The sequence below is a fragment of the Trachemys scripta genome, chromosome 2 (assembly GCF_013100865.1).
Source record: "Trachemys scripta elegans isolate TJP31775 chromosome 2, CAS_Tse_1.0, whole genome shotgun sequence".
Taxonomy (NCBI): domain Eukaryota; kingdom Metazoa; phylum Chordata; order Testudines; family Emydidae; genus Trachemys; species Trachemys scripta.
Genome location: NC_048299.1, coordinates 151,754,380 through 151,782,350, shown reverse-complemented (window position 1 = coordinate 151,782,350; position 27,971 = coordinate 151,754,380). Strand labels below are relative to the sequence as shown.

The following is a 27,971-nucleotide window of genomic DNA, read 5'->3' as shown; positions in this document are numbered from 1 at the left end:
CCTCCCATTCCTTTTGGACCTGGTTTTCCCAGCCCATGTAGGGTGACCAGACAGCAAATGTGAAAAATCGGGACAGGGTGTGGGGGGTAATAGGAGCCTATATAAGAAAAGGACCCTCTATAAAATTGGGACATCTGGTCACCCTAGGCCCACGCTAACTCATTCTGCATGCCACAGCCCTTCTGACTCAGGAGTGGGGCGTGAGCTGCGTCCACACTGCAGAATAACAGGGCTGGCACACGAGTCACAGTGGGACCTATCCGCCAAGCGGCTCCTAGGACCCGGGTCTTGAGTGCTGATGTTTTCTGGGGGCTCGGACCCAAACCTGAGCCCGCGCCTGTAGCCAGACGTTGCGCCCTGCAGGTGGCGGTGCTGCTCCGGGGAGTCGGCGGCTGGCGCCAGCCCTTCCTCCTGGAATCCCGGGCTCGGCCCCCTCCCCTCCCGGCATGGGCTGCGCTGGGGCCGGGGCTGCGCCGCTCCTGTGCGCCCGGCTTCCCCGGCTCCGGCGCCCGCGGAGGAGAGGGCGCCCGGCGCTATGTGAGCGGCCCGCGCCGGAGCCTGCCCCAGCGCCCCCCCTGCAGCCGGCGCCATGGAGAAGCAGAAAGGTAGCGCTCCCCTTGCCAGCCCCCGGGGCTGGGAACCCCTCCGCGGAGCGGGGCTGGCGGTAACCGGGGTGGGCGGGTGCCAGTGGGTGAGAGTTGAACTCAGCACCTCTGCCTGTGCTCTCTGGCACCCATAGGTGCTGGAACGAGGGGTGCTGGGGTGGGGGCTGCCACACTCCCTGGCTTGAAGCGGTTCCCATCATATCCAGGGTTTGGTTCAATGGCTGTCAGCGCCCCTCGCTCGACAAATTGCGCCAGCCCCATGGCTGGCATGTGCCTGCCACCGCCACCGGTGTGGTTAGACAGCGGCTGGCGTGTTCCTTTTCCAGGTGGTTGAGCGTGCGTTGCGTGTTGCCTGGGAGCCAGGCATTGACATATGTGTAGCGGTGCCAATGTGCCATTGGTGCCGCCTCTCTCTTGCAGAGTGGGCTCATTCGAAAGCACTCCTGGGCGGTTCTCTGCTCTGGGGTATTTGGTTGGGAGGCCGGGGATCTCCAGGGGCGAGGGCTGTGACCCATGCCTGGAAGAGCCCTTCTCTCTGCCGCTTGGGAACACGCTGTCCAGAGAGGGAATTCCAGAACTGCCATGTCTTCTCTGCAATCGTCCTCCCTTATCCCTTCGTGGTATGAGTCATCTTGCAGTTGGCCAACACAGCTCAGAAATCTGGAGTCCAGGCCCTGAGCCGCTGAGATGGCTCAGGAAGCAGAGATCAAATTAGGAGAACCTGGGATTGGAGGGAAGCGACTTCTCTGGGAATGGGGTCATTCTGGCATGGGATACAGAGGGCCTCACGGTCTCACATCCAGGTGCTGAGCTCCTCACAGCAGCGCTGGGTGTCAGAATGGGATGTCGGGGCTGAGATGAAATCCCTGCAGAAGTGGTTGTTTCCCCATCCCTGGCTTCTGCTGCATAGGGGGTGATAGTGCAGGAGGAGACTTTATCCGGGGGGAGGTAGGAGTCACATCCCGATCCCGGCTGATCTCCCTTTAAAGGACTGACAGAAGCCCCTGATGGGGGTGGTTCTGTCTGCTTTGTGCACCCAGCTCTAAGCCTTGCATCTGAATTCCTGGCAGCTTTCCCAGTCCCTAAAGATGACCGGGGGGAAAGGTATCGAGATCAAGCATTAGCTGCTGAATGGCCTTAAAACACTGGCATCTCAGATACATCCCAGTCTTCCTTCACCTTTTCTCCATCCCCCTGCTGTTGCTGGGAATGCACTGCAGATGGGGGATTGCTGCATTCCGACATCTCTGGGCTGTCCAAAGGTTGCCATGACCGTGCTGGCTCGGTCCCAAGGGGCTCTGATATACCCCTGTGCCCATGGAGGGATCTGGCTAAAAGAGAGCCCTGCATAGGGAACTGGCCAATCTGTTGGTGACAACAGACCTGCGCTGGTGCCTGGGACGCTGAGATCTGTAGCGTGCAGGGTGTTTGTGTGTTTCCTTGCAACAGGGCACACTTTTAGCAAGTGTTTAGCATCCTGATTTTATACGTGCCCTTGGGGCTCACCTGAAAGCCAGCCCCTGTCCCATCCCACTTAGCCAAGTTTTGTCTCCCTCTGAAACTCAGGCTATTATTATTTGGCAGTGCGGTCGAGCAGATGGGGCGTCAGACTGGGAGCCAGGACTCCTGGATTCTATCTCTGACTCTGCCAGTAATCTGCTGGATGACCTTGGGCAAGTCGCTTCCTCTCTCTCTGCCTCTGTTTCCCCTCCCACCCATTGTCCGTCTTGGATTGTGAGCTCTTTAAAGCAGGGGTTGTCTCTTACTACGTGCTTAGCAGAGTGGGGCCTTGATTTCACTTGAGGCCTCCGGGCGGTACTGTCATGTAAATAATAATAGAGGTCTCAGTCAAGGATCAGGCCCCAGTGTGCTAGGTGCTGCACAAATATGCTATATAAAACCAGCATCTGCTCCAAGGAATTCCCAATCTGAGATGGTGACACACAGATGAACAGACCTGTGTGTGTGTGTGTGTATGCAGGGTGGGGAGTAGGGACAACGACAAGATGACAGTGAAGCCTATGCATAAATGAGTGGACTTCATTCCTTCTCCTGCTAGCATTGCTGGAAGACTCTATTCCTCCGCCAACACCTGGCTGAGTTCGGTGACTCTGGCTTTTGCACTACTTTAAAGAGGAGGTGCTTGGGGCTGGTCCCATGGGCACTCTGGAGCTGGGTGATGGAAGCCTCAGGCAGCACACCGGGGTCTATGGCACGAGCCCTTTCCCTGGGGAGCTCAGCACCCACCTCCCCCGAACACAGGCGCACGCCTTCAGGGCACATCATCTGGAGCCTCTGAATGGACCGTGACCCAGCCATCGCTGACAGCAGCAGGGGAACGAGGTGTTAGGAATGGGCTGGTGGAGGAGCTGGATTTTCCATGTGCCTTTCCCTGCACTGTCTAGACTTCCCCAGCTCCATGGCAGTTCCTGTTCTTTGGGCCGCTGTGAAAGTTGCTCCTACAGTTCCCAGTAAGGGGCCTGCTAGACATGGGATTGGGGCATGGGGACCCGGACAGGGCAAGTTGCTGCAGACAGCAGCTATTGCGGGAGGAGACAGGAATGGGGGCAGATGCGTTTACCTTCAACTGCTCATTCTCTCCATGGAAACCGAGGCAGCTGTTTTCAATCTCTGTAGCATTTACTTGGCCTGGGATGTTTGTAGATGGCGCGTTGTCAGGGGCGAGTCGGAGACCCCTTGGATTGCAGCAGCCAGGCTTTCAGCGCCAGGGAACGACTCTCACACCAGCACAGGCACGCTGACACACAAGCGTGAGCACACGTCTGTAGGCACACACGCTCGTAGGCGTGTAGACACAGCCACGTGCACACCCTGTCATTTAGACAGCCACCTGTGCACACGCAAGCACACAAACCTGCAGGTATGTGTGACAAAGCGAGTGAGCTCACATGGGCGCACACACACCTTTGTGCACGCATACATGTGCGACAAAGCACGGGATGCACATGATCTCGTGCACACACACACACAAGTCCATCGTACTAAACCCACATGAAATGCAGTGCGCGCGTGCACAGAGCTCTCCCGTTGCTGACATTACAGAGGAGGAGCGCTGCTTCCCACAGGCCCGTGGGCACTAAATGCTCTGACTCATCCCTTGCACGTTGGGTGGCTTCCTCCCCCAGCCCCCATGTCATGTGTTCCTGAAGCGCGTTGCTCTCTGGGTGCCAGGCGGCGGGTGAGCCCCTGAATGAGCTTGTGACAGACCATCATTGACGTGTGGGGGGGCTGGGGGGAGGAGAGTTAATGGTAGGGCAGATCCTGTTAGAGCTGGGCTTCTTGCTCGTAGCTGTGGGTGCCAGTGGGCTGGGTGCGGGGTTCTGGGGAGCTGGGGGATAAGGCACGAGCAGGTACAAGGTGAGAGTTGAGAGGAGATGTGGCCCCTGGGCAGGGGTGGGGGGAAGAGGAGCGGTGCTGGGAGTGGAGGGGATGTCATCACAGAGGAATGCAGACTCTGCTGGGATGGGGGGAGGAAAGAGGGAAATGAGGAGAGGGGGAGACCAGAGGGGAGCAGCAGGGAGTGCTCAGTGCACAGGGCCCCCTGCCTGGCCTGGCAGAGGTGGGCTGGATTCCCTTCCCGGGGCTCCCTGGATCTGCGCTGGAGGAGCATGCTGGCTCTGCTTGTGCTGTGCACAGGGATGTCTCCCTCGCCTGAGTTCTCCCTTCTTGATTTCCAGAAAACAACCCCCCCACCCCGCTTCCCAGTGCCCCCATGCCCTGCTGCCCCTGGATGAGGTGCAGGGAATTAGTCATTACCCCCCCGCCCCGTTTCTAGGGAAGTCCAGATGTTTGGATCCCCTCCTGCTTTGCTAAACCCATCTCCCTCCCAGATGTTTTCTCTCCTGCAGGCAGTGACAGTTTGCACATGCTCCCTGCCTGCCCTTGCGCCCCTGTCCCAAATCCCTCCCTCTCCTCTGAGCATCTCTCTCTTTGTCCCAGGGCCCTGCATGGCTCTGCAGCACCCCCTGTGGCAGGTGCATGCACTGACCACTGATGGTGCAGAGGCCCAAGCCTGGGGGAGATCCAGGGGTCAGGCAGGCTGGGAGGAAGGCACGGGAGCACCAGCTGGGGACAGGATGGATGAGGCCAAGCTCCTGTTGAACCCCAGACTGACCCAGGCTGCAGGATTGCTGAGCAATGTCAGAGCGTTTTGCTCCCTTGAGTTGCAGATGGGGCCCAGGTAGGATGCTGGGGCTCTGGGAATGCAAGGGGGTGGCGCCAAAGGAAAGGATGGTATATGAAGAGAAGTGAGCCCAAGCTGCATAGAGAGTGGGCCGGAGAAGAGGAATCATGCATCACTCAGCCGCCACCCCTGGGGGAGCCCAGCAGCCCCTGTGCTGGCTGACTGCCCACCTCTCTCTCTTCCTTTGTTCCGTTTCCCACATCCGCCCACCCACCCTCCCTTGCCATGTCGCTGGCCGCTTCGCTCTCCTCTTCCCTTCACCCAGTCTCTGAGCCGCTCGCTGGTCGTTTTCCACCCAGTAGGTTTGTGCGAAGGACGGGCAGGGAGCTGAAATCCCCACCTCTGCCAGCACAAGATTCCTTGCAGTGCTGAGAACCAGGCTCACCTCAGCCAGGTGCTTGCTCCCCCTCAAACCCCCCTGATGCCGCTCCAAGGACCTGGGCCATCTACCGCTCTGCTGCATTCCCAGCTATTTACAAGGTGCTTCAACATTTGCTCTCTCCCCTGGATGCAGTCAGGCCTTCCCCAGGAGTCGCACGGCATGAGTCTGGTCCATGTGTGGGGAGGATTTCACCTTCTTCTGAATCATCAGCTGTTGGCCTCTGCAACAGGCAGGTTGTGGGACTAGATGGGCCCACTGGTCTGATCCCCAGAGCCTGGGGCTTGGTGGGCCTATTGGTCTGACCCAGCGCAGCAGAGAGCTGTGGGGACCAGGCTGGACCCACTGGTCTGATCAGGAGTAGCAGGGGAGTGGGGATACTGACCTAGATGGGCTGGGCAGGGAGGTGAGTCCATCATCCTGGATGGAGGGGCCGGTTCAGCAGCAAGGAAGGATTCCAGCCAAACGGATTTGTGGTCCAATCTGTGGATTAGGAAGCAGGGTGGTGGGAAGGGGGAAGCAGGGAGGGACAGACACAGTTCTGTGTTCTTGACCGGCGTGGCCGAATCTGAAACTGGAATCCCATGATGAAATATGACCTTGGCTTTTCTTGCCCCGGGGGAACATGAGACAACAGGTCTGCAGCTTTCAGAACTACAGGGTGCGGGGTGTGGGAATAAAGCACAGTAAACCCTTCTGTTTTATGAGCCAGGACTGGGGAGGTGGGAGGGGAGCGGGGGCTGTCTTGCTTCTGCGCACTTGGCAGCTCCGTATCAGTCTTTCCAACATCCTTGCAACACACGGAGTTTGGGCACCTTTCCCAGCCCTCTCCTCTGCTTGACCATCCTGTGAAGAAGCCAGGACGTTTCCTCACGCCACTTACTGACCACACGGCTTGCCATGGGTCTGATGGTGCGCACTGTGTTCACTTCTCAAACCACCGGGTCTGGCGTGCCCACTGGCTGGATTATGCATTAGATCCTAACCAATATAGCTCCAGCTGCTAGCCGATGTGTGAGTGCATCAGTGCTGGGCACATTCATATTTGTTTAGCTGCCCCCATGGAAATGTTTGGGGGCAGTGGCCACTCCCCATCCAACACTGCAACCCGATCTGCTGCTGGAGAATGTTAAAGTTGAGGGAAATTGGAAAAGGGCAAAGGAAAGAGCAGGGGATGTTGCCTAAGAGCGAGATCTCTGGGTATATCCACACTGCAGCCCGAGTCGTCATTTTCTAGCTCGCGTACCCGGGCATGTGCTAGTGTTGCTTGAGCCAGTGCACTAAACGAAGCAGTGCTGCTGCAGTGGCACGAGCTAGCTGCTTGAGTCCAGTCCCATGCAAGATTGTAGGTAGGTATTAGGGCGTCTAGCCGATCCCACTGCCCGTGCTGCCAGGGCTGCACGGCTGTTTGTAGTGCACTAGCTCACAGCTACTGCCGTGTATGTCTGCCCACGCTGGGAATCACACCTCCAGCTGCAGTGCAGCCGTACCCTGCAAGGCTGTAGAATAGTCCCCAAAGGACGTGGTGGGAGCCCATTGGGACTGGCCGAAGAACGGCCCATGGGGAACAACCCTTCCCTGTTTCCTGCTTGGATGAACTGTGAGCCCCGGTAGATTCCGTCCATTGTTGTGAAAGGCAGTGTTGGGTGTGAGTCGGCGCTGTCCTACCAGGGCGGGTGGTAGCAGGAGAGGCTGGCCAGACTGGGGGCTAAGAGACTTGAGTGATTCCCTAGCCGAGTAGGTGAGGAGGACGGAGGAGAGAGCCACGTGTCCATGGATGGAAAGGTGCTGGCATGCTAGAACAGAGGTGAAAGGGGAGTGTCATCGGAAAACAACACGGATCTGTCAATACGACTCGAGAAGCCGCCGACCTGACCCTCCCCAGCTGGAGGGTAAGGATGGCGCTTCATCTGTAGCCCTGTCCCAGGCAGCGGGGCAGGCTGCTTATATCAGATAGACTTGCAGCTGATGAAAAACTTCCTCCCCCACCTCCCATTGTGCCAGGCCAGGGCAAAGGAGGAATGCAATGCAATCTCTCCCCTCACTGGCCCTTGTGACTGGCTCCCACGGCGTGACCTCCCAGGACCGGGCACATAGAGCCATTAGGAGCCTGTCTGTGTGTTCAAACGTGTAGAGGAGCAAGGGGCAAACTGAGGGGTTAAGCATCTGCCCCAGGGCGGGTGGTTCCAGGCCTTCCCTCGCAGGTGGGCTGGGATTGCAGCCCCTGCCAGCTGCACTGTGATCGGGAGAGGGGGATGTGGGCCCGTTGGGCTGGGCAACGTGGTGCTGCTGGGGGAAGGCTGGGCTGCGTGCTTTGGTGTGGCGGAGGTGCTGAGGGGTAGGAGTGAGATGTGTTTGAGCTGTGTGTGTGTGTGCTGGGAGGAGGGCTTGGGTTGTGTGTTTTGGGAGATGCACTGAGAGAACAGGTGTGTGTGTTTGGGAACTTGTGTGTGCAGAAAGGGGTACATTGGGCTGTGTGCCCGGGGAGGGCATGGTTTGTCTGGGGGCACTGTGCTGTGTGTCCAAGGGTGTAGTGTACCTCAGGGGGATGATGTGCTGGGGATGCTGTGCTGTGTGCCTGGGACGTATGTTTCCTCATTAATCAGATAAATGACTATCTGCGTAAGGATCTGGGGAAGAGGGATGGAGCTGCCTCTGCATACTCACATACCAGGAGCCTTGTGGAGCCTCTCTGCCCCCCTGCCTCCCAGGAACTTGGCAGAGTCTTGTTGCTCCCCCAGGGGATGGGGCCCCTCTCTTGGTTGTGAGAATGCCAGCTGGGGGGGTGGAGAATCTGGGGGAGCTGTTGACGGTGATCTGTCCAGAGACTCATCAGGGAAGTGCCATGGGGAGCTATCTTAAATCCTGCCCCTGCTCCCCCGGGCCTGGGGACACCGAGCTGAGGTTAGAACAGCTCTGCCCGCACTGCCCTCCCAACAGGCCCTATGATGTGGCAGTTCCCTACAGTGGTGAGGTGTCCAGAGAGCAGCGGGCACCATCTCCGCCATGGGGAGCAGGGCCCATGGGCTGCCTTGTGGCTCGTCACCGCCGTGAGGGGGTTCCAAGGAATGAAGTCAAAATGGGCCTGGTCTCAGCCCTGGTCCCACCCCCCCTGGCGGGCAGGGAGGTTCCCTGGGGGGTGGAGGATGCCCTCTTTGGGTAGGGTCAGGGTGGGAGGTTGAGGGGGCCTGGGGTGGGGCCTTTAGAGCAGGCTTGCCATGGCTGGGCAGAATGGGCTCGGTGAAGCATTCCCAACATTGCAACTGTTCCAGGCAGCAAATTGCAGCTTTGCGTTCGGGGGAACCAATGAGGGAACATCGGTGCTGGGGGGACGAGGAAAAGGCCGCCTGGGCCCCAGGCCAAGAATCAGTGGGTTTCGTCAGCGGGCCTGCAACATTTTATCACAGCTGGGAGCGGGGAGTGGAGCCTGGAGCCGTCCGGAGTGGTGCCGAGAAGGGAGACGCAAAACATTTCCAGATGCATGGCGGAGAGGAGGGAAGAGCAGCCTGGCAGGGCGGGTGAGGAGCAGCCTGGCAGTGGGGAAGCAAAAGGTGGGGAGTCTGTGTTACCCCCTCTCTATGGGGACGAGGGAGCTTCTGGGGGCTGGAAGGGAGCGTGAGGAAAGCTGGCAGCACCGTCCAGGTCTCCACCCTGGGAGGAAATTTGGCTGGTCGAGAAGTGGAGCAGGGCCAGGCTCTGGGGTTCCGCTGGCGATTCCAGGCCTCTGCAGCAGAGTTCAGGCGGTGGGCAAGCTGTGACCTGGGTGTCTCCTGCATGTCTCCCCATGCTGTGCCCTCTCTCGGTGTCATTCCTGGGAAAACTGATGGGGATGGTGGGGGTGGGGTTGTAAACTGACTGAGGAAGGGGGAAGAAGCCCCTCCTCCACCGTATGTTTCTTGAATGCAGGAAACTGCTGCTGGGACATAGAGCAGACACAGCTCCTGTTTGGGGCTAGAATCTGGAGGGCCCCTTCCACCATTTATGGCCCAGGTAACGCTTTGCATCTCTTAAATGGCTGTGGTGAGAATGCCGAACCCCTGCTGGGGACCAGGCTCGCCCAACTCGCTGTGCTTGTGACCCAAGCTGGGATTCGAACATGGCTTTGCCAAGGTGTAGGAATCCACGGAGCCATCACTGGGCGAAGGGCAGATTCAAAGGGTTTGGGTCAAACCCACAACTCCTTTCTGGGTCTGCCATACCAGTGCCAGGCTGTCTGGAACAAGGGATTGCTTCTGGACACAGGGCAAAGCCAGGCAGGGATTAGCAAACCAAACGCAAGGGGTGGTTTGCGTCTAGGTTCTGTTTGATCGGAATCCCCGAAGTTCTAGATTTTCAGGAGTGCTGAGTGCTCACGAATTCTGCGGGCGTCAGTGGTAGCTGCAGGTGCTCAGTCCCTCTGCAAACCAAGCTGCTTCTTTCGGTGTCAATCTGTAAGCCCCCAATTGTGAACATATTGGGCTAAGCCCGTAGAGGGAGGAAGGAGGGCCTCTGGAGAGGAAAGATGGTCTGGAGGTCATGAGCCTGGGAGGCAGGACTCCTGGGTTCATTCTGTGCTCAGTTGGGGGGTGTTGTCAAGTGGCTAGGGCAGGGAGCATAGGCTGCATTCCCAGCTCTGTCACTTACTTGCTGCCCAGCACTGAGCAAGTCACTGCCATGCTCCGTGCCTCAGTTTCCCCCTCGTAGCATGGGCGGGGACAATGATCCATTCAGAATCCCTCTTGTGGTGCCAGGTGCCTTGGAAATACCAATTATCATTATCCCCAGAGGCTGACAGAGAGGGAGCCAGGGATGGGAAGTGAATCCAGGCCTGTGACCCACGATGCTGCTGGCTGGCCCCACAGCACTTAGCTGTGGCTCAGGACAGGCAGGCTCTCCCTGGGCTTTGCCTTTGTTCTGGGCTGATTGGGAGCTTTTATTCCTCTTTCCAAGCCATGCGAGGGGGCGGCGGGCAAATGCTCTGCATTGCACTGGGAACACACCAGCCTTCATCAGCTGTGCTGTTTGGTGCAACATTATCGCCCCCTCCTTCCCTTTCCCTCCCCCCTCTTTCGGTGCGTGGGATGTCAGTGAAGGCACGGCGGCTTCTGAGCGCTGGTTGGGGGCACAATTGCCCCGCTGTCTGACAGAGGGGGTCACGGGCGAGGGAGGGGTGAAGAGGCCTCGTTCAGGCAGCAGCCCGGGAGACAATGCCGAGACATTCCCCAGCATCGCTAGCCCAGCGAGGGAGAACAGGGAAGTGGACTGAAAGGAGAGATGTCACCGGAGAACTTTCCAGCCGCCTCTGCATCTTTGACATGCCCTGGCCAGCCTTCCCCGAGGGGGCGCTCTAGTTCCATCTCCAGCGCTGCCACCCCCCTCCCTGACACACTGGGGAGCCTCTGGGTCAATCGCTCTCTGGCAGGAAACGCTGAGTTAAACTCACCCTTCTGCCAGTCAAACCCCATATTCATCTCTCCTCTCAAAGAACCTGGAAGCCCAGTCCCCGAAACAAGCCTGCTCTTTTAGTGCGGACATAAAGGGCCTTCAGTCTCCCACTGCTGCTTATTCTCTCCTTGTCGCCCCCTTCGGTCACCCTCCCCCCTTCCCTAGCAGCTCTGGGTACCTCTTATGTCCTCCTCTGAATGGCAGGATTGTGCTGCGAGCTGGGGTCAGGTGCAGGAGATGGGAGCAATGAGTCTGTTCGTCCCCAGATGGCCCGTGGGCGCAAGGAGCCGGTTCTGAGCCAGCCCGGATATAGAGAGCAGGGGAGGGCAAAGGGATATTTTCTCTGCTCCTTGTTGAGGTTGAAAGACTCTTGCCCCAGTCTCGGAAACTCCGGCCCTGGGCCTTGCCCGTCGTGTGTTGACCTGTCCCGGGCACCCAGAGCTCCAGGCACTCTGCTGGGTGGCTCTAAGGCATTCCCAGGGGGTCGGCTGACTCAGCACCCTGCTCTCTTAGGATCCCCCAGTGGGGGCGATGTGACAGAATGGGGTTCCCCTAGTAACTGCCCTGTTCCTTCTGTGTTGCCTGCAGATCTAGACAAGCTCCTTTTGGACCTAGAGTCCTTCCTGCTGATCCTGGACCGAGAGAACCTCAGCTACATTGCTCAGGCCAAGAAGAAATCCATCGCTGAGCTACTTTCCAGGTTCCAGAGCCCTCCATGTATGTATCCTGCTGCTGGGGCATAGGTATCCAGAGACAGGTGATGTGCTAATGACCCATGGGGGCGGCTGTATCCTAATAACTCCACAAGAGGGAACCTTTCTGTAGCAGATCAGATTTGTTCCTGCAGCCCTGTCCATTTCCACGGGCTAGGATGACCAGATGTCCCGATTTTATAGGGACAGTCCCAATATTTGGGGCTTTTTTAAATATGGGCTCCTATTACCCCTCACATCCTGTCCTGATTTTTCACACTTGCTGTCTGGTCACCCTACCACAGGTTCTCCATGATCCCTGGAAACTGGGCCAGCCAGTCAAATGACTTCTTTGGTGCTCACCATAGTCCAGCTCTCTGGATCTTTGGTTATCCAGTTTGTCACTCTCTGTAACTTTGCTTACCAATGAGGTTGTCCCCTTGGGCCTGCCCAGAGCTGGTTCCATTTAGCCCTTTTTCTTAGCTATGCCTAACCCCGATCTTCTTCCAGCATCCCTGTTATTCCTACGGGTTTGCCCAGTCGTTTTATATCAGCTGATGATGGGGTGTCTGCAAACTGTTCACTCCAGCTCCCAGACTGGAGCGGCTTTCGGCAAAGGAGAATGGTGCATAGTGAATATGAACAAGCCGTGGCTGGACTCAGTCTCCAGACCGATCCCCGTCCAGGTCCCTAGAATTTAAGGTTCATTCGGGATTGTCTGGAATCCCCCAGCACCTGCCCGCCGAGTCACCTGACCCCATCCGGAGCAGCAGCCTGATCTCAGAGCTTTTATCCACTACTTGTTTGTGGCGTTAGTCCTGTCACCTCCTGTAATCCTGATCCGCCTCTTTCCCCACAGCAGAGGACGCAGAGTACATGATCATGCGCTGCATCTCACCCTCCTCTGGGAGCAGCGCCTTCCAAACGCCGGCTGACCTGAGCCCATGCCAAGGTGAGCAGTGGAGTCGGTACCATGTGGGGGGCGTGAGAGGAGTCGCACGAAGAGGAGGGGGGGTTCCTAATTGTATCTGTCGGGCCAGCCCCTGCTGTCAGTGACACAGCTGCAGTGCAGACATGAGCACCCTACATGTGAGATCAGAATCAGGCCGGGTGAGTCGAGGCCAGTAACGGGTTCAGATTTTCTGCCAAATATGCAAAAGTGGCCAGTGATTTCAGTTGCCCTCGTTTGAGACACATGCAGGTACCCAAAGCTTGGCACCCAGAGATACTGGGCATGTTTGAAACATCGGCCTATGGAATGGTGGCCGGGACTCTCCGCTTTGGCTTCGAAGGTGCTAACACTGTAGCCCGGTGCCCCAGCCTGCGAGGACGCTCACCCCCTCTGAGGGGAGTCTCAGAGCTACCCTTTGCTATAGAGAGCCTGGAGCTCTGTGCCCCACGGCGGCAACTGCACTGAGTGTGGGCCCAAGCTGCCATTGTGGGTACTCAGCTACTGGCCAGGCCCACTCAGCTGCCAGGCTGAGGGATTTGGGTGCCCAGCTCAGGGAATCCACGTTTGCTAATTGGGCTCTATTAGTGACGCAGACTGAACGATCCCAAATGCTTTGGGGCTGGATCCAGCTTGCATCGGCTCCCACAGAGCTGGATCCGGCTTCTCTAGCTCCAGACACCAGGTCTCGCATGCTCTCTCGAGGATCTTTGGCCCATTCTTGGGCCTGGAAGGTTTGGAGCAGAGCAGCTCCAGCACCCGGGGGCTCCCGGCTGCAGCTGGTGCCAGTGGCTAGTTGAAATGATTTTAATTGTTACCTTTCTCAGCAGCAATCTCGTCTCCAGACCCGATGGGAAGGGTAGAGTGTGACTTGCCTGCTGCCAATGGCCAGTGCTCCTCAGGCGGGGTAAGTCTGAATCACTCCAGGTCAGGAAGCACCAAGAGAGGGAGATAGAGATCTCTGTTACCTCTGATGCTCAGGGTGGAGTCAGCGGGTGAGCGCTTTGCAGGGTCCCAGCACCTGCTAAGTGCGTGTGGCAGCGGGAGAGCCTGTCACACTGTGGCTACCCTGCTGTGCCCACTCCTAGGAGGCCAGCCCCAGGCACGGGAGCATCCCAGCCCCTGGCTGTTGCTGTGACAGGACGTGGGAGAGGGAGACCCGGCACATATTCCTGGCAACACTGCACGTCCCTGGGCTATGGCCCTGCTGCCCGCTCAGCACAGAAAGAGTTGAGCAGGGAGCGTGGGGAGGAATGTTCCCATGCAGCCTGCCAGCTCTGCATGTCCAGCAGGGCCTGGGATGCGTGTGTGTGTGTCATTCCTCTGAGCCTCCCCGGGGCTGAGCAGAGTCCCCGGGGCTGAGCAGAGTCCCCAGCCCTGGTGGGGAATCCAGACGGGCAGAAACAGGGGCTGTGGGGAGGCACATGTGACCCCCCATTTGTCCCTATAACCGCATCAGTGCTGGCTACAAGCAGGGGCGTGGATTGCGATTGCACCCTCTTGATACAGATGAGAGCGACCGGATCCTGCTCCTGCTGCTCTTGGACTCCAGGCTGACTGTGTAGCTGAGCTTAGAATCCAGCCCAGGGTCTCTAGGGGCAGTGGCTGGGGATTGGGGTGACTGGCCGAGTGTGGGGGAAACGGGCTGAAGGAGGGGAATTAGAGGCAGCGTCAGGGGCTGGGGTTGGAAAGGGCTCAGGGGGCTTTGTCCAAGGGTAGGGGAAGGGCCCTGCATGAAGGAGATGGGGCAGGGGTCTGTCTTTTTTTTCTCTCTTGCCCCTTGGCTCCCAGCTACCCCTTGCCATCCTTTGGGCAGCTCAGGATACAGGGGTCATAGTGAGGCCTCCCTATCCCACAGCCCCGGCCTGAGGCCTAGGGAAGGGCCCGCCTTGGCTTCCAGCCTGTGGCAGAGGGAGCCGGGCTTCCCGGCTGCTGGGCTGTCAGGCCCCTCCACAAACAAGAGCAGATGGTTTGGCCATGAGATCATTGGGAAACCGGAAAGGAACAGGAGCGTCGGCAGCACAAACTGGGAGTTTCCAGACTGGGATGTGCAGAGGGCTCCACTCTCTCCCTCCCTGCCACTCCCACCTGCTCAGGTGTCCAGTGGCAGAACCTCAGGGGCACATTTTCTTGCATATGAGGATGTGTTGCAGTGCTTGCAGTATTGGATCTGTTGTACTGCAGAGAGCAAGAGACACGTGGTATGAAGTAGCAGAAGCGGGTGTGCTGCATTGCAGGGGAGGGACACATATTACATGAAGTGCAGCACCGTCTGTTGCATGCGCAAGAGAATGCGTTGCATTACATCCAACAGCAGGTGTTGCATTGCATGCAACAAAGCCAAAGTGTAATTTTTGTGGAGAATGGTACATTGCACAGCATGCAGCAGGGGCGTGTTCCATCACATGCTGCCCGGGATGCACTGCTTTGCATGAAGAGAGGCACATTTCATTGGATGCAGCAGGGGAAGCTGTCCGCTGCATGCGGCTGAAGATGCGTTGCATGCAGCAGAGACCTGGTACATTCCCATAGAGTGGTGCAACCTCTGTTGCAAGCAGCAGGATGTTGTCTTGCTTGCATGGCGGGGGGATTGGTTGACAAGATGGCATTTCCCTGTGCTCTGAGCAGACGTGCAGCTCCAGCGGAATTCTACTGCTCTTCCGGATGTGGATGGAAGCAGGCAAATGTGGGCTCCAGATGAGGTAACAGGAGCCGTGGCAGGGGGGAGAGGACCACCCCCCGGGATGCAATTGGCAGGAACAAGAGCGGCGTCCTATGCCAGAGCGCGAGATGCCGCTGACAGATTTCAGAAGCAGTTAATTTGGTAGCTAAACAGCATGAAGGCAGCAGGGGCCGATTAACTGTAGAGGCCACTTTAGGGGCAGTTAAGTTGTGAAGGAAGCAGAAATCCGAGCCACGGGCATCAAAGGCTCTTTCATCTCAGTCCTGTCCAGATGCAGGGCTCCGAGTCGGCAGACGTGCTGCCAAGGAGCAGGGCGATTGCATGCTGGGGGGATCCGTGCTTGCTCCAAGCCCACATCAGCCTGGAACAGGGAGAGAGGGAGCTCCTGAGGTGGAGATTGAGCAACTGCCCAGGAAAGGGGGTATCTTGAGCCTGCCCTTCAGTATGCAAAGGGAGGGCACAGCTCCTGAGACCTCTCCTGAGCCCCCAGGGGACTGGCAGGCAGAGTCCCCCTGACACCTCATGCCCTGATACTGCCTCCCCTGGCTCTGTCGCGCTGAATTCTCCCTGCTCTTTCTAGACAAACCCGTTGGGCATCCTGCCCCACCTCCCTAGCCTGCCAGCTGAGGACTCCTACGAGGAGGCAGAACCCATCAACCCCAAGGGACATATGAGCCCAGGTAACGAGCCCCATTACACCCCTTCCTCTCCGAAACGAGGTGTGAGCAGCTGGCAGGACATATCAGCTGCAGCCTGCGTACACAAGCTGCCCCTCATGTGTCTGTGCCATGCCTGTCGCCCAGGGCCCATCAGCTGCAATGTATGCACATGGGACCCCTCCTCCAACATCTGTGCCATGCCTGCTGCACATCTGCACAGGGCACCCCTGCTGCACTTTGCATGCCTCCAGCTGCTTCCCTTTTGTGGCACCCTCCATGCTTGTGGCACGCCTCCTGCATGCTGTGCTGCCTCTTCCATCTAGGCCGCATGGGCATGGACTGTAAGGTCTCCAAGCCCCACTCTGCTCCCTGCATGGCTCCCAGCTCCTGCGGCGTGGTGCGCTTCCCATTCCAAGCTCAGAGGCCCCTGGCACTGTTGGGGCAGCCCCTTGCCAACAGGCAGCTCCACTCTCGCCAGGCGCTTGCTCAGCGCCACCCTTCTGCTCTGGGCAGCGGGCGGCGGGGACACAGACAGCAGCCACTACGAGTCGTATGGCGAGGACGAGGACTGCGTGAAGGACCGTGCGCACTACATCCAGTGGCCACCCACCACCGAGGCTCCTGCTCGCCCCGAGGCCCAACTCTGCAGCTTCCTCTGGAGGAAACGCTGGCTCGGGCAGTGGGCCAAGCAGCTCTTCATCGTCCGGGAACACGCCCTGCTGGTGAGCATTGGGTGGGATGGAGAGGGGCGGGAGCACTCACAGGTGGAGACAGCTTCCCTGGGCACAGCCTTTCCCCTGCTGTGGAGGCCGCGTGGGCTGGGATGTGTGCGGGACAGTGCTGGGGGGGGCGGGGAGGGCCTTGGCAACAGGCGCCTGATAGGCGAAGAGTGCAGGGACGTGTAGGTGGGTGCAGGGAAGAGCTGCATGGTAAAAGGGTAGGTGAACTGAAGTGCATTCAGTGCCCTGAACCTGCCAGACCCATAACCTGCAGACCCTGCACCCCCATCCCCCCAACTCTGATTCCCTAAACCCACACACCTGCAGACCTTGCACCCCTAACCCCCATCCCGCCAATCCTGACTCCCTAAACCCACAGACCTGCAGACCCTGTACGGGGAGGGTCAGGGTTGCAAGTTCCAGTTCCAAGCCCTGCTATCCCCAGATTCGGACCCTTGCGGTCCCCACCCCTTGGCTGAGCCATGCCCTTTGCCCTGTGCTGCCACAGTGCTACAAGTGTGCCAAGGACCTGCAGCCAGTGCTGGAGCTGGACCTGCGCGGCTGCCGCGTTGTCTACAAGGCCAAGCGCAGCAAGAAGATGCAGCATGTGCTGAAGATCACGGGGGCAGCGGCAGAGACGCTGGTGATGGGCTTCCAGAGCCGCCAGCAGGCCGAGGACTGGAGGAAGGTTTGGAGGTGTTACACCCTGGCAGAGCTGTGCATGGAGGGGGGCCATGGGAGTGGGGAGGGTCAAGAGTGGCCTCTGCCACTGCCTGGGAGCCCCTGAGGTGGACTGTGGGTGGGGGAACAGCTCCTCTCGAGGTGAGACTACATGTCGGGTGAGTCTGCGCTGCCCACGCCCCTCTGCGGGACGGGACGGGACAGGCACCGTCCTGTCAGGGCCCTGCGCTGCCCACTCCCCTCTGCAAGTGGGGACAGGCACCGTCCTGTCAGCTGGGGCTTGGCAGATAAGTTATGGCCTGGCTCCCCCTGCAGGCCAAGCTGGGTGCTGACAATTGTTCCTGGAAACCTCACAGAGCCGTGGGGAGGTTGCTGTCTGTGGGGCAAGCCAGTGCCCTTTCTTGCCAAGCTGCAGTACGTCCCCACACAGGGTTCCACAAGAAGTTTGCATTAGAGAGGGGTTTGCAGGAGCCATGGGGGCTCTGACCCTCCCAGCAGCACATTCCCTGCCTTGGAAATGACTCTGCTGTGAGGGGGCTGGGCTCCCGCTGCGCCTGGGGGGCTGGGACCCCCAGCTGCCCCTTCCATGGCTGTAATGCTGTCCCTTTCTTGCAGGTGATTGAGGAGGTGAGCAGCTCTCCTCTCAGCAGGCCTTCTGCCCACAACTCTCCAGTATTGCCCAGCTCAGAGCAGGGCAGGAACTCACCCCAGGTGAGTAGGTTCCTTAGCCATCTTTAGCCCCTGCTACCGGGGATCCTGGAGTGCTCTCATACCCCTCTCCCCACCCAAGTTAGCATCGTTGTTTCTGTGTTCCAGCAGGGAAACCAAGGCACAGGAGAGTGACTTAACCAAGGTCATGCAGTGAGTCAGTGGCAGAGAAGGGAATAGAACCCAGGAATAACAAATAGGGAGGAACTCATTGAGAATTTGAAAGTAGAAGGCAGCTTGGATGAAAGTGATCATGAAATCATAGAGTTTGAAATTCTAAGGAAGGGTAGAAGGGAGTACAGCAAAATAGAGACAATGGATTTCAGGAAGGCAGATTTTGGTAAACTCAGAGAGTTGATAGGTAAGGTCCCATGGGAATCAAGACTGAGGGGAAAAACAACTGAGGAGAGTTGGCAGTTTTTCAAAGGGACACTGTTAAGGGCCAAAAGCAAGCTATTCTGCTGGTTAGGAAAGATAGGAAATGTGGCAAAAGACCACCTTGACTTAACCACAAGATCTTGCATGATCTAAAAAATAAAAAGGAGGCATATAAAAAATGGAAACTAGGACAGATTACAAAGGATGAATATAGGCAAACAACACAGGAATGCAGGGGCAAGATTAGAAAGGCAAAGGCACAAAATGAGCTCAAACTAGCTACAGGAATAAAGGGAAACAAGAAGACTTTTTATCAATACATTAGAAGCAAGAGGAAGACCAAAGACAGGGTAGGCCCATTGCTCAGTGAGGAGGGAGATACAGTAACAGGAAACTTGGAAATGGCAGAGATGCTTAATGACTTCTTTGTTTTGGTCTTCACCAAGAAGTCTGAAGGAATGCCTAACCTAGTGAATGCTAATGGGAAGGGGGTAGGTTTAGCGGATAAAATAAAAAAAGAACAAGTTAAAAATCACTTAGAAAAGTTAGATGCCTGCAAGTCACTAGGGCCTGATGAAATGCATCCTAGAATACTCAAGGAGCTACTAGAGGAGGTATCTGAGCCTCTAGCTATTATCTTTGGAAAATCATGGGAGACGGGAAAGATTCCAGAAGGCTGGAAAAGGGCAAATATAGTGCCCATCTATAAAAAGGGAAATAAAAACAACTCAGGAAACTATAGACCAGTTAGTTTAACTTCTGTGCCAGGGAAGATAATGGAGCAAGTAATTAAGGAAATCATCTGCAAACACTTGGAAGGTGGTAAGGTGATAGGGAATAGCCAGCATGGATTTGTAAAGAACAAATCGTGTCAAACCAATCTGATAGCTTTCTTTGATAGGATAATGAGCCTGGTGGATAAGGGAGAAGCTGTGGATGTGGTATACCTAGACTTTAGTAAGGCATTTGATATGGTCTCGCATGATATTCTTATCAATAAACTAGGCAAATACAATTTAGATGGGGCTACTATAAGGTGGGTGCATAACTGGCTGGATAACCGTACTCAGAGTTGTTATTAATGGTTCCCAATCCTGCTGGAAAGGCATAACAAGTGGGGTTCCGCAGGGATCTATTTTGGGACCGACTCTGTTCAATATCTTCATTAACAACTTAGATATTGGCATAGAAAGTACGCTTATTAAGTTTGCAGATGATACCAAACTGGGAGGGATTGCAACTGCTTTGGAGGACAGGGTCATAATTCAAAATGATCTGGACAAATTGGAGAAATGGTCTGAGGTAAACAGGCTGAAGTTTAACAAAGACAAATGCAAAGTGCTCCACTTAGGAAGGAACAATCCATTTCACACATACAGAATGGGAAGAGACTGTCTAGGAAGGAGTATGGCAGAAAGGGATCTAAGGGTTATAGTGGACCACAAGCTAAATATGAGTCAACAGTGTGATGCTTTTGCAAAAAAAGCAAACGTGATTCTGGGATGTATTAACAGGTGTGTTGTGAGCAAGACACGAGAAGTCATTCTTCCGCTCTACTCTGCGCTGGTTAGGCCTCACCTGGAGTATTGTGTCCAGTTCTGGGCACCGCATTTCAAGAAAGATGTGGAGAAATTGGAGAGGGTCCAGAGAAGAGCAACAAGAATGATTAAAGGTCTTGAGAACATGACCTATGAAGGAAGGCTGAAAGAATTGGGTTTGTTTAGTTTGGAAAAGAGAAGACTGAGAGGGGACATGATAGCAGTTTTCAGGTATCTAAAAGGGTGTCATAAGGAGGAGGGAGAAAACTTGTTCACCTTAGCCTCTAAGGATAGAACAAGAAGCAATGGGCTTAAACTGCAGCAAGGGAGGTTTAGGTTGGACATTAGGAAAAAGTTCCTAACTGTCAGAGTGGTTAAACACTGGAATAAACTGCCTAGGGAGGTTGTGGAATCTCCATCTCTGGAGATATTTAAGAGTAGGTTAGATAAATGTCTATCAGGGATGGTCTAGACAGTATTTGGTCCTGCCATGAGGGCAGGGGACTGGACTCGATGACCTCTCGAAGTCCCTTCCAGTCCTAGAATCTATGAATCCTGACCCCCAGTCCCTGCTATCCCATCCTGTCCTGAGCAGCTCCTTCCACAACAAGTCCTGCTTGCTGCTGCCCACAGGAATGTTGTAAACCTTGAGGAGGGACTCTGCCCTGGGACGTGCCCATAGCTCATGGGGTGTGCCCGAGGGCACAGCCTGACCCATGAAATTTGAGGGAGATGTCCTTGTGAGACCAGACAGTACAGGGTTGATCCCTATGGCATGTCGTGCCATTTGAATGGTCCCATGTGATGGGGCTTCCTCCTCCCTGGGGAGCTGCCCCCCATCTCCTGGGTCTGCCCATGGGGAAATCTCTGATATTCAGCCTGAAATTCCCTCTGCTTATCCATTCCCCTCGCCTCAGTGATCATTGTCTGTGGTCTCTCTTAGGTGAGAGGTTCCCAGCTTGGCTCTGACTCAGATGAGGAGAACTCCCTGGTCAGCCCAGCTACAGCTGGCTGCATCCCAACTGGAGAGCCAAAGAAGGGAGGTGCGGTATGGCCCAGCCTGACCACTCTGTGCAGCATCAATTAGCCCAGCCATCCTGTCTGCGGGACCCAGGGCTGGAACAGCCCAGGGTGCTGGGTGCATTGGTGGAGATGGGGAGGTGACCCAGGGCTGGAACAGCTGGGGTGATGGGTGCATTGGTGGAGGTGACCCAGGGCTGGGTGCATTGGTGCAGATGGGGAGGTGACCCAGGGCTGGAACAGCTGGGGTGCTGGGTACATTGGTGGAGATGGGGAGAAGACCCAGGGCTGGAACAGCCCGGAGTCCTGGGTGCATTTGTGGAGATGGGGAGGTGACCCAGGGCTGGAACAGCTGGGGTTCTGGGTGCATTGGCGGAAGGGGGAGGGATAGCTCAGTGGTTTGAGCATTGGCCTGCTAAACCCAGGGTTGTGAGTTCAATCCTTGAGGAGGCCATTTTAGGGATGGGGCAAAAATCTGTCAGGGGATTGGTCCTGCTTTGAGCAGGGGGTTGGACTAGATGACCTCCCTTCCAACCCTGATATTCTATGATTCTAAGGGCTGGTAGTGGGGAGGTGACCCAGGAGTGGAACAGCCAGGGTGCTGGGTGCATTAGCAGAGCTGTGGGGGTAACTACACACAGAGCCCGTGCTCTCACCCCAGGCTTTCCTGAGCTCCTTTCCCACAGCCCGCGGAGGCATCAGCTACAGTTTGTGCTGGGTGGGTCAGTGCCGAGCCCTCTCCCCGATGGCGGAGGAGGCAGCGGAGGCGTGTCTCCTAACGAGAGGCCTTGGGGGCGCTCTGCAGGTTTCCTGGATGTGCTGCTGAACGGCCAGTGGCAGAAGCTGTGGTGCAGGGTGGAGCAGGGTGCCCTACGGATGTTCAGAGACCCCAGCTGCACTGAGAGCCCCGAGTACGCTGTGCCGCTGGCGGGCAGCAATGTGACCCCGGTGGCCGACGTGGGCCAACGCCATCACATCCACATCAGCCAGCAAGGCAGAGAGGTCGCCATCCTGCAGGTGCGTGGTGCAGCTGTGCTAACCCGTATGGTGCTGGCATGGCCCGCAGCCAAGCTGTAGCAGAGAGACCATTAGCCTGGTGGTAGGGGGGCAGCTCTGACTGGCAGCATCCCACGGATGGTAGGAACTGGATCTGCCCCTCCCTTCCTAGAGCTCCAGATGGTTCTGTGGTCATGCAGACGTGGGAGCCGCACTCCGCGCCGATTGTGCTGTGCATGGAGAGATGCAGCAAAGAACTGGCCTGGTTCCCCGGCCCTCTGCTCTGCCCGGTCACACCTGGTCCTTTTCCTGCCCTTCTGGCTGCCGAGCCGATCCCATACCCCAGAGGAGGGCATCTCCGTGGCCCCTCCCTAATGGTTCTGGCCCCACTTGTCCCCTTCTCTGGTGCAGACCCACTCGGATGAAGAGAGGGACGTCTGGCTGAAGATCCTGCAGGTGGAGAAGGGAGCGGAACCAGCCTCTGTGTATGAAACCTCAGTCCCTGGAGATGGACCCAGCTCTGCCCCTGTGGGGTAAGGAGCCCGCAGCACCCCTGTGCCTCTTCAGAGCAGCTCCCCCTATTCCCTATCTTCAGGTTGTCCCAGCTTCCTCCCTCCTTCAGCCTTCTTTCCATTCTCCTTCCCCCTTGGCTAAGGCAGGGGACCTGGCTGCCCATGGGTGCCTTAAGAACATAAGAACGGCCACACTGGGTCAGACCAAAGGTCCATCCAGCCCAATATCCTGTCTGCCGACAGTGGCCAATGCCAGGTGCCTAACAGGTAACGATCAAGTGATCTCTCTTTCTCCTCTCTCTCCTTTCCTGGGACAGGTCCCCAGGGCCCAGGATCCTGGCTGCTTCTGCATCTGGCACTGCCATGGGGACCCAGTTACGGAACTAGTGCATGACCGAAGCATGTGCTAGCCATATTGGGGACAACCTGTGTTGTGACCCCTGGTGTTACCGCTCATAGGGCAGCCAGGCAGCACTCATCAGGCCCTGCTGCGTCCAATTCGAAGCACTCATGGGCCCCAGGTGCTAAGCAAGGAAAATCCCCACCCCCAACGGCTGCCCAGGGTCACAGGGCTTCCTCTTTGCTCTGCCTGCAGGGGCCTGCTCTTGCGAAGATTCCCGACCCCCAACACCTACATGGACGACCCCTTTGGGCAGCTCCCGCTGGCGACACACCCCAGCCCTGTCTACTCCAACTCGGATATACTGCACCAGCTGGTAACCTCCATGTAGTCCGGCATCTGTAGGCGTTTCTAGCGAGCGGGCCAGCCCCTTGGCTGGTGGAGCTTGGCGAAACTCCATGGGCTGAGCTGCCTCCAGGGCCGGCTCCAGCGGCCAAAAAAAAAAAAAAAGCTGTGATCGCGATCTGCGGCGGCAATTCAGTGGGAGGTCCTTCACTCCGAGGCGGAGTGAGGGACCGTCCGCCGAATTGCCGCTGAATACTTGGACGTGCCGCCCCTCTCCGGAGCGGCCACCCCAACCACCTGCTTGACAAGCTGGTGCCTGGAGCCGACCCTGGCTGCCCCCATGGGGATCTGGGTTGGCGTGTCTGGCCAGCTCGTCCACAGGCTCCTCACTGGCTTCTCTTTGCAGCAGCAGAGCTTGGACAGAGCCGCCCAAGACCAGATGCAGAGACTCCCGTGTGCCCTTCCCGACAATGCTTTCAGCAACCCCCAGAGCAGGGCTCCGGAGGAGACAGGTGAGGGAGGCTCCCTCTCCCAGCACAGCAGGGACATGGCTGCACTGGGGGCAGACTCTGTGTCCGACAGAAGCCAAGCGTGGCCCCATCTCGGTAAGAGGCAGTGTCCCAGCACTGCTCGGCTCCCACGTCTGCCACGGCATGTGCTGAGAGGGTATTGCTGCCTCCCTGGGACGGGCTGGCTCCAGTGGGTCTCAGGGTGGCACATGCGTAGAGGAGTGCCCCTCTGCTTCTCACTGCCTGTTACAGAACAGCTCCTCCCCCTTGGCCCTAGGCATGTCCAGGATTTCCCTGGCCCCAGGCACAGAGCAGCTCCGTCTCTAGGTTGGTTCAGCATGCCCGGAGGGGGAATCCCTTTCTGAGTGCTCACGGTCACACAGCCTTTGACCCCTTTCTCTCCCATGCTCTTCTAGCTGCTCCTCCAGCCAGCCTGGGCAAGTCTCCGAACAAGCAGTGGGTAGAAGTGGCCCCGGAGCTGAAAAGCCGGGATTTTTTCCAGTCTCAGCGGATGCTGATGCAGCCCGAGAGGAAGGGCGCCCCAGACAGCTTGGATTTCTTAATTGGTACGATCGCTGCACAGCCTCAGGCAGGTTGCTGACCCCCTGCCCCTGTGCCAGGGGTCAGCAAGACTTACCCAGTGCAGGAGAGGGCTGGGAGGGTTGAGCCATGGTTGTTGTCAAGGTTTCCTCCCCACTCTGAACTCTGGGGTAGAGATGTGGGGACCCGCATGAAAGACCCCTTAAGCCTATTTCTACCAGCTTAGATTAAAACTTCCCCAAGGCACAAATCCTTTCTTTGTCCTTGTACGGTATTGCTACCACCACCAAGTGATTTAGACAAACATCTAGGGAAGAGGAAGTCTCTGTTTCCCCAAAATATTTCCCCAAGCCCCTTCACCCCCTTTCCTAGGGAGGCTTGAGAATAATATACTAACCAATTGCCTTTAATAAAAGTACAGACCAGACCCTTTATCTTTAGGACACTAAAATCAGTCAAGTTCTTAAAAAAAGAACTTTATTATAAAGAAAAAGGTAAAAAAAAGCACCTCTGTAAAATCAGGATGGAAGGTAATTTTACAGGGTAATAAAACCCCTTACAGGTAAAGGAGGGATTTTATGCTACCCTTAGCTGTATGGTTATGACAGGTGTCCTGCAACTCTTGGGGCATGGCTGTAACCCAGAGTGAGTCGGGGTGGCAGGATTGGGCCTTCAGCTTGCCACGTGGGTTCACATGGCCCCACGATCTGCCTTCTTGCAGGTAAGAGGGCCTTCCCCAAGCTGGAGGAGAAAGTAGGGCAGCTGGAAAGGGCATGCCGGATGAAAACCAGGCTGAAGGCCGGCTCGGAGATGAACCTGCTAGCCATCGGCAAGTCTCTGAAGGGCCACATAGCCACCGCCACCAGCTCAGCAGGCTCCGAGGTAAAGGATGATGAAGCAGGATGGGTGAGGGCCAGACACTGGGCAGTCATGAGACAGAACAGTTGGGGGCTAGAAACCAGCAGGGGCTGTCCTAGGTCTTCCTGCCTTTCTCTTCTCCCATCCCTTCCCCAGCGACTTCTCTTCTCCCTCTTTCCCTCTCCTTATTCTGCTGCGTCTCTCCTGTTCCTTGAGAAAGTCAGGTCTAACTTAGGTCCTTCTTTCTTGCCTTTAGACAAGGTGGGGAGGTGATTCCATATGGAGGGGAGCCCCTAGACAGAAGGAGAGGTCTGACCAGAGACTGAGCTGGAATGGCCCTAGAGCAGTGGTTCTCAACCTATTTGGCCCTGAGGATGGCACATGGGCTGCAGCTCTGTGCTGATTGGGCCGCAAGTGGCCCACAGGCCACAGGTTGAGAACCACTGCCCTAGAGCCTCTGTTCACAGGCCGTGCAGGGTAGGCAGCTAACCCCCAAGACAGGTTGGAAAGAAGGGCAAAAGGGGGCTCCCACCCCCACCCCTCTTCTCTCTACCCTTGTACGCAGGGTTCCTTCCTAACACCTCTGCTGAAACGCACCACCTCCACCAAGAGCGCCCTGAGGCGAGCGCCCTCCGTGGTCATCATTGAAAAGGGGAAGGTTCTGCAGAAGAGAAAGGTACTGAGGGGCATCCCCTCTACTAGGGAGAGTCACGCTGGGTGCGGGGGGAATGGCCCGACCCCCCCTGCCCCCCCCCCCCCCCCCCCCCCCCAGGACATGGGAATAATTGTCCTTTCTCCGTCTGTCTCTTTCAGGAATGGGAGATGAAGTCTGCCATGTAATCGGCCCCTTCCACCCGCTGAGCGTTCCCAAAGGCAGGAGACATTGCACTGTACATATACATATCAGACCGTGCGTCTATATATATACCGTTAATGCTGCATGTGGATCATGCAGAATAAACTCTGAATCTCTCCTTTTTTTTACCATAGTTATCAATGTTACAATAACTCTTTTTTTTTTTTTTAAACTGACTGGATTTTTATAGGTTGTCTGCAATGGCACTGAAATGGGGAAAGGGGGACCGGGCTGGGTGTGGGAGGGCTTGCCCAGCATTACCGGGTCTGGACTCTTCACAGCAGCAAATCCATCTGGTACCATTTTCCAGGGAGCGATTCCGCAGTGGCTTGCGAGCTCATTAGCCACCAGCACTCTCCTCCTTGCAGTTGATGTGACAGAGGTGGAGCCGAGATGGCTTCTTTGTTTTTATTTACGGAACCTTCCTGCAGCTTCAAATTGCATCGGCTGGTGCTTCAGAAGACAGTTCTCTTGAATGCCTCCTGAAACACGGGATGAAAGATGAGCGCAAACATGAACAACAGCTTCTCATGGTGTTAGACTCTAAAGAAAGTGGAGATACAAAGAGGATGCTCTGGACTACCTAGCCACCTGTTCTTGAGTCCTTTGAAATCTTTCATGGATCTTCTCCACTCCTCTTCCTAGCAAACACCTTTCTCCATAGAGATATCAGCCCTACTTTTGGTTTCCAGATAGACACAGATGTTTTACGGTGCAGGGATGGAATGATGCAGCTCTTTGATAACATTACATGCATTGTGCAGCTGGGCATGTCTGAAATCAGAAGAGAGCTTCTAACTGGGTACGCTGGCCATACACCCAGGAGTCTAAACGGGAGGAGGAGGCTGCCAGGAGGTGTGATGCTACCCTGCTGCACTGCCTCTGGCCAGCTGTTCTTGGGAGCCTGCATGATGGAACTGAAAGGGAAGGAACATGAGCAGGGACCGAGAAGTGTGGCAGCTGCTTTTAAAGTGGTCACAGGCTCTGCTAAGAGGAGACAACAATTTCTGTAGCCATTTAGAGATGGGCAATTCACTTCTTTTTGAAACATCAGAGTCCAATGAGCTGTGGAACAACTGTAGGTGCCCACTGTGGTTTAGTGGATCGAGCACAGGGCAGGGAGTCAAGACGGCTGGGTTTTGCCCTTGGGCAAGTCTCTTCCCCTCTGTGTCCCTCAGCTTCTCCCTCTGTCAAACAGGCTTAATGACACTGACCCACCTTCATAAAGCAATCTGAGATCTGCTGCCATCAGCACCAGAGCAAGGGCAAAGTCTGGTTAGTAACTCTCTCCCAAGCCTGAAAGCTCAGATGCCCAGTGAATATTTAAGGTTGAGACATGGACACAACTTTCATTACAGCAAGTGGCATGAGAGTAACTGCATTGAGAATAGTGTAAACACAGGAGCGTTGATTGTATTTATCTTTATAGGGACTCAGTCAGCTTCAAGGTACTATGTTGTGAATAAACTAGTGTCTTGTGTTACAAATAACACCTTAGGCGATGAAAAGAATTTTTCAAAATATAGAGAACATATCGTTATTTATGTTCTTCGGCCAAGACTTGGACAACAGAAATCAATTTCACATCATTTTCATTGTCTGGTTCTGATCTGCAATCAGAGCTGCCTTCCCCTGGGCCTGCCCAGAGCCATATTGACATCAACAAGGCTGCAGTTGGCCCAGCGTGACAGCCACCCCAACACACCTGGGATTGAAACAGATGACACCTCCAGAGCTAAAAGCCTGAGTCACTCCAGCTGGGCTATTAGAGATTCCCATCCTCAGTGGAGCACAGAGAGGAACTCATACCACATAGTGCCCAGTCGGTTTCATAAGGGCTTGCTCATACAGAATCAGTAATTTACAGGATCCAGGTATAAGAACCTGACCGTAATCTAAAGCAAAACAGACTTTGTTGATTTCCATTGCATGGTGCTGCAATGTTTAGGTTGCAAACGCTGCAGGGGAACTGTTATTTGTTTAAAAGCAACTGTTTGCATTGGATTTTGTTTTGTAATTGTAGAAATATTTTTTCTAATGTTTTTGAGTTTTTTTAAAAACATGCTTTTACCAAATTGAAAGGTGTGTGTGTGGGGGAAATGTTAAATTGACAGTGTGCCTTTAAAGGTCCTTTGTGTAACTCATTAATTCAGAAAGATGTGAGGGTTAGATGGGGGGGGGGGGGATGTCTTTTTTGTTTGTTTTTTGCTGGGGTTTTGGGTTGTTTTTAACAAACTGTCATGTCAAATAAATGTTTCAAACCCCACCTTTTATCTTGTAAAATGCATAATGCTTGGAGGGGTTTCCTTTAGTCAGGTTTGTGCCGTGATTTTGTGATTGGGAAATATTGATTAGGAACATGGCTGAGGTTCAACG

At 55.9% G+C, this 27,971-nt stretch overlaps 1 protein-coding gene across 10 annotated transcripts; it reads left to right on the top strand.

Moving 5' to 3' along the window:
- Positions 1 to 427: 427 nt before the first annotated feature.
- Positions 428 to 27,866, top strand: LOC117872982 (actin filament-associated protein 1-like 2). 10 transcript variants are annotated; one of them, XM_034761921.1, is made up of 19 exons: positions 431 to 605; positions 8,596 to 8,739; positions 9,095 to 9,178; positions 11,201 to 11,329; positions 12,164 to 12,256; positions 13,081 to 13,160; positions 15,517 to 15,616; positions 16,109 to 16,317; positions 16,823 to 17,002; positions 17,611 to 17,706; positions 20,563 to 20,662; positions 21,445 to 21,656; positions 22,047 to 22,168; positions 22,743 to 22,863; positions 23,239 to 23,344; positions 23,758 to 23,907; positions 24,603 to 24,763; positions 25,305 to 25,415; positions 25,553 to 27,866. In XM_034761921.1, exons 1-19 carry the CDS (start codon positions 590 to 592, stop codon positions 25,577 to 25,579), a joined length of 2,241 nt encoding a protein of 746 aa, XP_034617812.1. In that variant the 5' UTR covers positions 431 to 589; the 3' UTR covers positions 25,580 to 27,866. The 10 variants fall into 10 exon arrangements, with proteins under 10 accessions (XP_034617810.1, XP_034617809.1, XP_034617808.1 ...); XM_034761919.1 differs by lacking the exons at positions 25,305 to 25,415; positions 25,553 to 27,866 and having other exon boundaries at positions 428 to 605; positions 23,242 to 23,344; positions 24,603 to 25,298; XM_034761918.1 differs by lacking the exons at positions 25,305 to 25,415; positions 25,553 to 27,866 and having other exon boundaries at positions 430 to 605; positions 13,084 to 13,160; positions 24,603 to 25,298.
- The last annotated feature ends 105 nt before the right edge of the window (positions 27,867 to 27,971 follow it).

Coding starts and splice junctions, on each gene's coding strand:
- LOC117872982 (XM_034761917.1), top strand. Junction 22,169..22,742: donor CCCAGCTCTGCCCCTGTGGG/GTAAGGAGCCCG, acceptor CTCTGCCTGCAG/GGGCCTGCTCTTGCGAAGAT. Junction 22,864..23,238: donor CGGATATACTGCACCAGCTG/GTAACCTCCATG, acceptor TTCTCTTTGCAG/CAGCAGAGCTTGGACAGAGC.